At 47.6% G+C, this 12,358-nt stretch overlaps 1 protein-coding gene across 1 annotated transcript in view; it reads left to right on the top strand.

Moving 5' to 3' along the window:
• LOC149354299 (cytochrome P450 4V2-like) overlaps positions 1-12,358 on the top strand; it is an 80,372-nt gene that overhangs the window by 37,596 nt on the left and 30,418 nt on the right. The window contains exons 8-9 of the mRNA XM_089575954.1: positions 588-770; positions 11,483-11,656. Coding sequence (XP_089432080.1) covers positions 588-770; positions 11,483-11,656 — 357 coding nt within the window. The remainder of the gene's footprint in view (positions 1-587; positions 771-11,482; positions 11,657-12,358) is intronic.

Genomic DNA, 12,358 nt, shown 5'->3' with positions numbered 1-12,358 from the left:
CCACTGCGCCGCAGTCAGCGCACGCGGCGAGTGCTCTAAGCATTGATGGTTGGTTTGGTTTGGTTTGGTTTGGTTTATGGGGTTTAACGTCCCAAAGCGACTAAGGCTATGAGAGACGCCGTAGTGGAGGGCTCCGGAAATTTCGACCACCTGGGGTTCTTTAACGTGCACTGACATCGCACAGTACACGGGCCTCTAGAATTTCTCCTCCAAAGAAATTCTAGCCGCCGCGGCCGGGATCGAACCCGCGTCTTTTGGGTCAGCAGCCGAGCACCATATCCGCTGAGCCACCGCGGCGGCGCTCTAAGCATTGAGTCACAGCGGTAGGACTAATCTCTTTAGTCTTGAGTGCAATTTCGGAGGACATCAGACGGGTCGTGCCAGATAAACACTCAATTTATTTGACTACACTTCTAAAAAACAGGGAATTCTAAGAACCAAAACGTCGTAATTTGCCCCAAGCACTGTCCCCCCCCCCCCCCCATTTTCCTCTATATATCTGCTGTGATTGAAGGAAAGGTGAAAAATAATACTATTCAGTACCGCTTCTTCAGCTTCGTTTTGTGCTCTTTCATTTCTCTACGCAGGTGATCAAGGAAAGAAAGAGCGTGTTGCAGCAGCTCTACCCAGCTTTCCCAACAGAAGAGCTTCTCGGGAGCGCCGGGAATAGCGGCTGGTTGTTCTTGGACGGTCTCCTGATGGCTCACATGAGGACGCCCTCATACACGTTGGAAGACGTTGGGAAAGATGTGGACTCATTGTTATTCGCAGTGAGCTTACGGAATATTAATTCTTCTCCTTCGCTAATCATGGAAACCGGCAATTAAAAATGTCGTACAACTACGAAATTATCATCATCATTGGAAACAGCAACCTATAACTACGCCAACTGCTGGACAAAGGATTCTCTCATATTTCTCTAATTGACCCTGACCTGTGTCAGCTGCGGGCATCGTATTCTCGCAGACTTCCTAATCTCATCCTCCCACCTGAATTCCTGCCGTTCTCTGCTGTGCTTGTTTTCTCTTGGAATCCAGCCCATTAACGTATATAAACAATGCTTCAGGGCAATTTTCATTCGTCTGTGCGCAGATTGGAAAACTTATTATGACATTAGGAAAGTTAAGAATACGGTCTAAGCGAGGCGAGGAGTTGAAAAAACTAGAAATCAACATAGTGTCCAACGAATCGAAGGTTTATTTCCAGAGCATGGCTACCTGCCTATTCAAAGGCACTATGATAAATAGCGGCTAAGGAAAGTTCAGGGTAGCAGTTCGGGAGACCAAACGCATTCAACATTCTATGTTTCATGCTTGTTTTTGTTCTTGCCAAACCGTAATGCTCCGTTCGGGCTAGTGCGATGTGTGATATATTTAGGGCCCTTCGTTTTCGGGCTTTATTTTTTCAGAATTTGGAGGGTAAAATAGCCTGGAACTATTTTTATAGTTCACAATCGCGCACAAATCGAGTCAGTCAGCAACAATTTCCTGTATTTCGGGTTTTCTGGGGTCCAGTTTTCCAGAAAAAGTGAATTTGCTCCCAGCGTCCCAGTACGGAACGCAAAAGTGCACTAAATTTTGCTCAGTATTTCACAAACGTGGTTACAGATAAAAACTACTTACCAAATCAGACATTTTCTCGTGTATTACCATTATTGCTGAAATACCAGTGAACTTTTTCCGGTATGCCATCGAACCATCGAATATATTGCCATTATTTCGTCGTGTACGCACAAGTATCGCTAGCCATTTCTTGGCAGTGGGCGAAATTTGCCGCAAACCCAGAACCTGAGCGAATGCGGGTTTCGCGGCCCTCTGCTCATCGCGTAGCTTGTCGCCGCTAATTATCGTCACACGCACTTAGCGCTCAGCACTCTTCTACGCAGCACTTCCGCGTGCGTGCAAGATCTACCTGCCCTCTACACTGCGAAAACAGCTGTTCATCATCAGAGCGGCCATTCTAAAAGCGCAATGCCCGGTGTTTCAGCAAACACGTTCAAAAAGTTTCAAGAATAGGCTTTTGCGAAACCACAAAACCGGTGAATCGTCTTAAGTAGTAAGCTGGTTAACTAATATTTAATAATTAACTGTCTAACTAGTAGAATTAGGTGCCAAGTTGCAATTAGAGATTTCTAGCCGGTCGTTAGTAATAGCCATATCACTTTTTAGATCTTCGAAAACGCTATTACCCTCGTTCCTGTAGCTCGACAAAACCTGGCTGCGTCGGGCGAAAATACATGCGCTTTCGAAAGCATGCAAGCAAAGCAACCCCTCCAGTACCCGTAACTAGTCGAAAAAGCCAAATTTTGTCCAGCCAGAGCGCCACGGGTAATCGCGTTCTCGAAATTCTAAAAACGGATATGGCGATTACTAACCACTGGCTACAAATCTCTAATTGCAACTGGGTGCTTAATTCTACTAGTTAAAAAATTTGTTATTAAAAATTAGTTATTCAGCTTACTACTTGAAACGATTCACCGGTTCTCTACTGCCCGCCAACACTGGTAATATTATGCCGCAAAAACCATATTTTTACCCCAAAAAGCCTATATTAAAAAATTTTTGAAAGTGCTCGCTGAAACCCCCGGTATGTATGTGTGTATATATATATATATATATATATATATATATATATATATATATATATATATATATATATATATATATATAAGTAGTAGGACTCATTTTTTTAAACAAAATTTATTCAAGAGAATAGTACAAACGATTGCAATTTTTCAAGGTAGCACCCTTCCGCACCTACACGCTGCTGCCATTGAGTTTTACAGTTTTCGTACGCCTACAGGAACGCCTGGACCGGAATGCTGTTTAGCTCCCTCGTCACGGCCTGTTGAACCACCTCTACCGATCCGTGATGTTGAACTTAGCAAAGCGCAATAAAAAGACAGGGACAAGAAGAAGAAGAAGCACGCAGGACAAACGCTTGACATCAACTAGTTCTTTACTCGGGAAAAAAACACATATATACAGATACATAGAGGGCGGAAACAAATTATAAACCAAGCAAGAGAATAGTACATTCTCTTGGTTTATAATTGCTTGGTTTATAATTTGTTTCCGCCCTCTATGTATCTGTATATATGTGTTTTTTTCCCGAGTAAAGAATTAGTTGATGTCAAGCGTTTGTCCTGCGTGCTTCTTCTTCTTGTCCCTGTCTTTTTATTGCGCTTTGCTAAGTTCAACATGTATTACCAACTCGCCCAACTTTCTGCATTGCTCGATCCGTGATGTTTCCCCTCGAGCGTCAATTTTATTCTCGGGCATAGAACAAAGTCTGGCGGAGCCAAGTCGAGGCTCTAGGGGGGCTGAGGCAGCGTTGCCGCCTTGTGCTGGGCAAAAAGTCGGGGTCCTCATTCATATGATGAAGATCCTACCGGTTGGCCTTTTACTCCTCTGACAACACTCCCGGCACCAACCTCGCGCGCGCTTTCCTCATGGATAAGTTTTCGGGTTTTAGGAATGCTCAAGTCATCAGCAATCATTCTGATACTCATTCTACGATCACTATTAAGTAAATGCTTCACTCGCTACACATTTTCGTTGGTCTTGCTGGTCGAAGGGCGTCTGGAGCGGTCGTCTTCCTCCACTCTTTTCTTACCTTATCGGAAAAGCTTGTGCCACTCAAAAAACACCTGATCTACCCATGGAAGCGTCCTCCTTAATCATGTTGTGAGTCTCTTTGCCCGTTTTACCAAGATTTACTAAAAATTTGATCGCGTATCGCTGATCCAGTAAACGCTCGACGATTCTGCGTGACGAGACGTTTCGACAGGGGTCCACAGTACAAGCGACCTCCTCTCTTTAACGGCCGAGAGCCTACTGCCGATTTTCCCCAGCATTCCCAATATCCCCCTTCAACGATCCTGCACGCGCAGACCACCTCTTGTCCGCCCGTTCGCCCAGGAAAAAACCAGTCCTACTACTTTCAGACCAGACCCTGTATATATATATATATATTCCTGCGGACCCCCATGCCTAGAACTTTCTCCTGAAATGTTGCCTTCTCGCTGTGCGGCTGCCAGGCGCTTCGCGCTTGTCGCCACAATGCGTCTTGAGTGCCATTTTGTAAAGTCTTGGACAGTAAAGTTTTTTTTTTGTCACAACCCTGTGGCAGCTGTGCCCTGTAGAGGTTCGCGCTTTTCCTCGACTTTGCTGTCCTTACCTCCTTCCGAACACCTGCCGCCGTTTCAAGTTGTAACCAACATTTTTTTTTCTTTTTTTTCTTTTTTCTGCTTTTTTTTAAACCTCTCCCCTCACCACTGTTTGCGTTTTTGTTTTGACACTTTTTTCTGTGCCTCGCGGATGCTATAAAAGCTGCTTGTTTCAAATACTGTAATGCACTCGAAAAAGGCTGGCCCTCCAGCCGAAACGTCGTGAATTAAATCTTGTTATGTTTTTCAAGTTCTGGTGACTTTATCTTATACATATATACAGGGTCTGTTCTGAAAGTAGTAGGACTCAGTTTGTTTAATAAAATTTATTCGTGCGAATAGTACCAACGATTATAATTTGTCAAAGTAGCACCCTTCCGCATCTACACGCTGCTGCCAATCAGTTTTCCAGTTTTCGTAAGCCTCCAGGAACGGCTGGACCGGAATGCTGTTTAGCGCCCTCGTCACGGCCTGTTGAACCACCTCTACCGATCCGTGGTGCTCCCTCTTGAGCGTCGATTTTATTCTCGGAAATAGAAAAAAATCTGGCGGGGCCAAGTCGGGACTGTACGGGGGCCGAGGCAGCGTTGCCGCCTTGTGCTGGACAAAAAATCAGGGTCCTCATTCACATGATGAAGAAGATCCCGGCGGAACGCTTTCCGGTTGGCCTTTTGCTCCTGACAACACTCCCGGCACGAACTTCGCGCACACTTTCCTCATCGCTAAGTTTTCTGTCACGATCTCAAAAACTTGGGTTCGAGGAATGCTCACGTCCTCAGCAATCATTCTGATACTCATCCTACGATCACTGTTCGGTAAATGTTGCACTCGCTACACATTTTCTTTGGTCTTGCTGGTCGAAAGGCGTCCGGAGCGGTCGTCGTCTTCCACTCTTTCCTTACCTTCTCGGAACAGCTTGTGCCACTCAAAAAACACCTGATCTAACCATGGCGATTTCATCATAGGGCTCCTTAATTATGCCCTGAGTCTCTTTGCCCGTTTTACCAAGATTTACCCAAAATTTGATCGCTGTTACGACTCGCCTTCGTCCTGGGGAAGACGACGACATGGCAGCAGCGAAACGCCGACAAACCCCGAGACGCGCGTTGGGTGAACGCCTGGATGGCCACGGAAGCCGCGTCCGTCTGCCCGGTTGAGCGAGCGTTTCCCGTACACCGAGTGGGAACGCGCGTTCGAAATGCGCGCGAACGCCGCTCATGGACATTTCGGCGTCTGCGCTACGTGGTTGGCATCGTTCCCCTCTCCCAGCGCGTGACGACGGCGTGATCTCTCGGGAGTGAGTGAGTGCGTGCGTGTCGGTGATTGGTGCCAGTGAAACCCGGCCCCCATCTAGGGACCCTAGGGAAGAGAACTCTTAAAAAGCCGGCAGCGGCACGGCCGAAGAGTTGTTGTCATCATGCTCTCCTGTTGAGCTGTCACGATGCAGCGTTCCTGCAGCTCACTTGTAAATATTGTATAAATTCCTCTTCATTGTCTTTTCCCAGCAGCCTCGTCTCAGGCGTCCCTCAATTCACTCTCCGGAGCACGTCCATGCTACCTCGACCGTAACAAACTGGTGGCAGCGGTGGGGTGCTGCTACCTCGTCCCTAACAAACTGGTTGGCAGCGGTGGGACGCGAATCGTCGGACGCCGGCGGAGAGTTGCGGACAACGGGACGCTGAGCAGCAGAACGGCGAGTCGGGGGCAGTGCAACGAGCCCTGTGTGTTGACTGGTTGCCTGCAGCGGACCGACTGCGCTGGATTCTTGGCTGCGAGGTTTGGTGAGTGCGGGACTTTCTTCTGCTGAGTTTTGCCAGGCTTTTGTTAGTGTCGGGAACAGAGCTGGTGATTGGGTTGTCGTTGCTGCTGGGTTAGTTGCAGCAAGACAATAGTGGGCAGTAGAGAAGGCAGCACTCAGAGCAGCCATGGATTTGAAGACGCTGCGCAAACCAAAGTTACTGGAGCTTGCGAAAGAGTTGGGTCTGGAGGTATCAGACAAACTCAGAAAACCAGAACTGCTGAAGGCTATTCTTGCGTTAGAGGCTGAAGATGACGAGCTTGCGGAATGCCTTGAGACTATTGAGGAGAGGGAATTGGCAAAAAGAGAACAAGAGGAACTTGAACGTAAAGAAAAACAAAAGAAAGAGGAACGCGAACGTAAAGAAAAACAAGAGAAAAGGGAACAGGAACGCGAAAGAGAGCAGCGGCAACAGGAATACGAAAGAGAGATGCGGGAACTCTCGCGTGAACTTAACACGCTCAGAAGTATTAGAACGCGATCTCGCTTAAGTGTTTTCAGAAAAGGCGAAAATTTCAAAACTTTTCTGGAAAATTTTGAAAGAATTTGCATGGAGGAGCAGCTAGACGAGGATTATTGGCCACTTGTGTTGATGGGATTTCTCCCATGTGAACCCGGAAATGTCTGGGCGAGGTTGTCTGACGAGGATGCCCGCAACTATGCGATAACCAAAAGTGCGCTCCTCCGATACTTTCGAATTCCCGCGGAGGCAGATTTGGAAGGCCACATTGACGGTGGTAAGTTACACCGCAATAGTGTCAGGGACAGAGTTAGAAGCTCTGCTCAGTCGCCGGATGACACGAGTGCTGTGCAGAAGTGGCGGCATAGGACAGGTTTGGTCCAGGAAAGAAAGGCCACTTCGGCAGCGAGGACCGATGAGTTCGGTCGAAAAGCTAGCGAAGAGTGCAGATCCGCCAGCCATGAGGGCTCGGGCGATAATGTAGGCACTAAGGCTAGCAACGAGGAAGAGTGCAGATCCGCCAGCCATGAGGGCTCGGGCGATGATGTAAGCACTAAGGCTAGCAACGAGGAAAAGTGCAGATCCACAAGCCGTGAGGGCTTGGGGGATAATGTAGGCACTGCTAAAAATAAGGAAAGGGGCAATGCATTGGTATTGAGCCCAGAGAAGCATGCACTTTCCGGGACGGAGGCGGATTCCTGCGGTCGGGAGGATAATACCCAGGAGAAAGACGCCGAAGGTCTCCGTGACCAGGGAAAAGTAGTCCTTGGGTTATTTGAGGAAAATCATGATGAAAGTTCTGTGAAGGCCGAGTTTAATGGGAATGCAGAGCGAACTGTGAGTTGCAGGATTCCCACCGAAAACAAAGCCGAGCGATCTGCTTCGTTAGTGAGCACAGACAACGCTAATAAGGGAGAAGCGACCGTCTCTAGCCCTGAGGCAAAACCTGCTTTGACAAGCGAGATTGATGCTTCTGCTCAGGAAGAGACTAGTGAGCTTGCGGGCCAGAGCAGTCAAGGAATCAAGGGAGACCCTCCTTCGATGCGACTGGCGAACCTTAGTAGCCAAGTTTTGGACACAGCGCTTTGCTGTAAGGAGAGCGGCTGCGAGTCACCCGAGTGCACCGCTGAAACCCAAGGGCAGATCGCAACGTTAGCCATCGAGTGTGGTTTAGATCAAGTTGCAGGCCAGAGCGTTAGGGTAGTAGGATCGAACAGCAAGCCTCAGGAGGGCAAGTTGTTGCTCTCAGCAGAGAGTAATGGGAACCAAAAGCAAACTGTGAGTTGCAGGAATCCCATCGAAAACAAAGCCGAGCGACCTGCTTTGTTCGAGAGCACTGTCAGTGCTAATAAAGAAGCGGCCGTCTCTAACTTTGAGGCCGAGGCTATTTTGAAAAGTGAGGCTGGCGTTTTCTCTCAGGAAGGGAATAGTGAGCTCACCGGCCGGCGCAATGAGGGAATCAAGGGAGACATTTCTTCGATGCGGCCGGCGAACAATAGCAGCCCAAATTTGGAGACGTCGTTTTGCTTTAAAGAGATTGACCGCGAGTCAACCGAGTACTCCAGACGCGACAGGCGCCGAAAAAGGGCCAGACTGAGTGGGCGCGTTCAGAAAAAACGAAAGCCACCTGACCCATCGCGGCGACCCCGCGGTAGTTCTTGCAGGACGGTGGAACCTCACAGCGGGTCGCAGAGGACGCCCAGCTACCGCATGAAAGAACGCCGCAGAACGCGTTCCAGTCGAAGGACACTGTTGAATCGAGAAAGGAGTTCTCGTAGGCGTTTCTTTCATGCGCGTCCGTCAACCCCTCGCATTCAAATGTTCAGACGCTACTTGGGTGTTGGAGACACGCGGCCGGTGTGCGAAACAAATCAATGTCGCGTGGCGTCTGAGGCTCGCAGGTGTCGAAGAGCAGTTGATTTTTGTCGATTGTCGGCTGCTAAAGCCACTGTTGGTGTGCGTCCGCGCAGGGCGCGGTTGAAGAATAGGCGACCCCTTTGAGCCGCGGCGCGGCTCGTTAGCAGCGGATTCCGAGGATGTCTCTGCTGTTTTAAACCATTCCTGCAGAAAAAGCGTTTTGCAGAAAAAAAAAGTGAAAAAAAAAGAAGTTTTGAGCAGGAATAGGTTTCGGACGCGTTTGTTACGTTGGAAGCGTTCCTTTTGGACAAAGATTGTTTCGAAAAATGCACTAGTGGTGCCCATGTGTAGCAGCGTCCGTTAAAACGCAAAGTACTAGCCAGACGGGCCATTTAGGCCACTAGCATAAGCGCCTGGAGTCGCTTGATTTTTTTTGGAATTTGGGGAAATTAAGGTGACTTTGGCTTCGATGTTGAGCGAATCCTTGCGGGGATATGCAAGGTGAAGGCAGTATGCTGCTATGCAGAATGAAATAATGTCGGGGTCATTACGAATCGGAATACATCACAAAAAGGGGAGTCTCAAAGGTAATGCCGATGGCTTAAGTTGAGGTCCCTAGCGCAAGAATCAGCATCATAGTTGCAGTTTGCTGGTAGTTTTTCTTCCTGATCTAGGATTTTGAACCGATTGGTTTTGTTTGTTTTAAAATTGAGATGCGCTTTGTGGTGTAATGTGCCGATTTGTGGGCATTTTCTCAGTGCTGCGGAACTACTCCCAGTGATTAATTAATTGACTTTGTTTGAGGGAAAGAGCCTGGCATAGCTTAGTGGGGATTGTGTCGTGCTTGCGGACTGAGCGGTTGGGTTTTCGGCGTGGTTCTAACGCTAGCGGAGCACGAGTCACTTTGCAGTGCCCTTTGGGAACCTGCACATGCGAAGGAAGACTTCGGGGTGCGCTGAGCTCCAGAACCGCCGAGAGAGAACCGACTGCAGTTGAGACCAGCCTCAAGCGACATCCCTCCGGACAGCGGATGCTGTCCCCTGTCCATCGGGATCTCCTTCCCCCGGCGGGGCAGTCTGTTACGACTCGCCTTCGTCCTGGGGAAGACGACGACATGGCAGCAGCGAAACGCCGACAAACCCCGAGACGCGCGTTGGGTGAACGCCTGGATGGCCACGGAAGCCGCGTCCGTCTGCCCGGTTGAGCGAGCGTTTCCCGTACACCGAGTGGGAACGCGCGTTCGAAATGCGCGCGAACGCCGCTCATGGACATTTCGGCGTCTGCGCTACGTGGTTGGCATCGTTCCCCTCTCCCAGCGCGTGACGACGGCGTGATCTCTCGGGAGTGAGTGAGTGCGTGCGTGTCGGTGATTGGTGCCAGTGAAACCCGGCCCCCATCTAGGGACCCTAGGGAAGAGAACTCTTAAAAAGCCGGCAGCGGCACGGCCGAAGAGTTGTTGTCATCATGCTCTCCTGTTGAGCTGTCACGATGCAGCGTTCCTGCAGCTCACTTGTAAATATTGTATAAATTCCTCTTCATTGTCTTTTCCCAGCAGCCTCGTCTCAGGCGTCCCTCAATTCACTCTCCGGAGCACGTCCATGCTACCTCGACCGTAACATCGCGTATCGCTGATCCAGTAAACGCTCCATGACTCTGCGTGACGAGACGTTTCGACAGGGGTTCACAGTACAAGCGACCTGCTGTCTTTAACGGCCGAGAGCCGACTGCCGATTTTACTCAGCATTCCCAATATCCCCCTTCAACGATCCTGCACGCGCAGACCGCCTCTCGTCAGCCCGTTCGCCAAGGAAAAAACCAGTCCTACTACTTTCAGAACAGACCTTGTATATATATATATATATATATATATATAGATGTGCTATCAGGGTGGTAAGCGAATATTGCATAGTTAAACTTTTAATTACTACTCTTCGGATCCTTAATTACTGACAGGCGTGTAGTCAACCGTAAGTAATACCCATATCAGTTTTTATAATTTTGAAAATACGGTTACGCTAGGCTGTGTTGCCCTTCAAATTCTGGCTATTTCGATTAGTTACGTGCACTGGAGAGGTTTCTTTGCCTGCAAGCTTCTCGAGAGCGCATGTATTTTGGCGCGATGTCACCAAAATTTATTGGGCACAGCTCCGAGGCAAACGGTGTTTTCGAATTTCTAAAAACTTATCTGGCTATTACTAACAGCCGGCCACAATCTCTAATTGTAATCAGGGGACTATCGGCAATAGTTGCAAAATTAGCTATTAGAATTTAGTTAGTCACTTTATTAGTTAATATGATTGGCCTTTTTTTTACCTTCGCCAACACTGATATTACTATACCGCAAAATGCTTCTCTTTACGAAAAAAAAAACGATTTTAAAAATTAGTGATCATCTTCCCTGAAACACTTGGTATACTATATCATAACGATTCCCTCATTGTCCTGCCCTTGTGTATTATCTTGAAGGAGCATAATCGGGTAGTAATCAGGTTTATTCCGGTTGTTAATAAACCTGTTCAGAGTTCAACAATCGGATAAAATCTGGTGATTTTATCCTAGAACGAAGGGCCATGGGTATGCTGTGGGGTTATCCACTTCACCATGCAGCCAGACTGCTGGTTTCTGTTTCAACGACTATGTACGTTAATGAAGTCTTTAACCGATAATACGTGACGATAGCCCACTTCTTTCATTTCAATCTCTACTACGCGATTAGTAGCAGGTGATATTTATAACGAACGCATCCAGCAAGATTTACTGTCCCGTCAGCAATATTATCGAATAATACAAAACTGAAACTTTCTACCGTTGTAAAATTAAAGTGCGACGCAGTGGTCTCAGTGAGGGGAACAAAGTAGGCTAATTACGAAATGGAAGTTACAGGCTGCACTTTGAATGCACTCCTGAGACAGAGTTTTCGTCAACTGAGCGTGAAGGGTTGTAACCACGAAGCTAATGCAAACTAAGCGGTCATAGCACGACAAAGGTACACTTTCGGTTGTTTACGCCCGGTACCTTACTAGAAGCAGGTTTATGAACAACAATGAATATTAATGTGGAATGGGGCTTCGCCTTCACTAACAAAATTATCTCCCATTTTTGCGCGAAGTGCGCAGCTTACGACGCTTTTGGCATGAATGGATAAGAGAATCTTTGAAACTTTTGCGCATGTAACCCAACAAAACAAAAATGCTTACAGGGCAGTGATTCAACTTCGTGCGCCCTCAGCTGGTGCCTATACCTCCTCGGCCTCCACCAGGAAAAACAGCGAAAAGTGCAGCAGGAACTGGATGACGTCATGGGTGTCGACGCCAACCGGGTTTATACAATGGCGGACCTGAAAAATCTACAATTCATGGAATGCTGTATAAAGGCATGTACCGTGCGTGCATGAGCTTGTCTCTATCATGAAATTGGCCATAGCTTGCCTTTGCTGTTCGTTCAACCACTGGATAGCCAGGAGCACAGAACTGCGAGAAAAATTGGTGTTATCCGAGCTGAGTCTATTTGTCGCTCACGGTTCCGCAAGGAGAGTACGGTCAGTGATGAGAATATGAATCTTATAGACGTTCACCTTCTTAAATTATCAGCATTGTTGATTGGAATAAAAACGAATCTAAATAATAAAAACATTTTATTCCTTCTTTCTGTTCAGCTTGTTGGCCAATTGTTTCTAGAAATGCGATTATTATTCATACCACGATTAATTATATTCTATTCGCAAGAAGTGAATATATATCAATCTGTTTTTTGAACCAATCGGCCAGTCAGTGAACCAGTGTGCGAATGAGTGAATGCATCAGTCACTTGGTCGACAGATAAGTTTCATTAGATTCGTGCTCAGTGCTTACACAATAGATACCAATACATAACCATGTCCCAAGGTATGAAATCTACCTCAGCAATTTATCGTGCTGCCTGGCACATGTGTCAGAAGATTTGGCAAGATATCGGACACAGCGTTCTCATCCAAGCATTGACATCATTTTACAGCTTTCCGAATGTCACAATGGTTAAAGACAAATGCGGTGTAGACGCGAGCGTATAGAAAACGTACGAGCTACGCTCCAGTGTA

Source organism: Amblyomma mixtum, chromosome 3 (assembly GCF_055824585.1).
Source record: "Amblyomma mixtum isolate Tamu chromosome 3, ASM5582458v1, whole genome shotgun sequence".
NCBI lineage: Eukaryota > Metazoa > Arthropoda > Arachnida > Ixodida > Ixodidae > Amblyomma > Amblyomma mixtum.
Note: the sequence above shows the minus strand (reverse complement) of the source record. Positions and strands in the feature narration are given on the sequence as shown.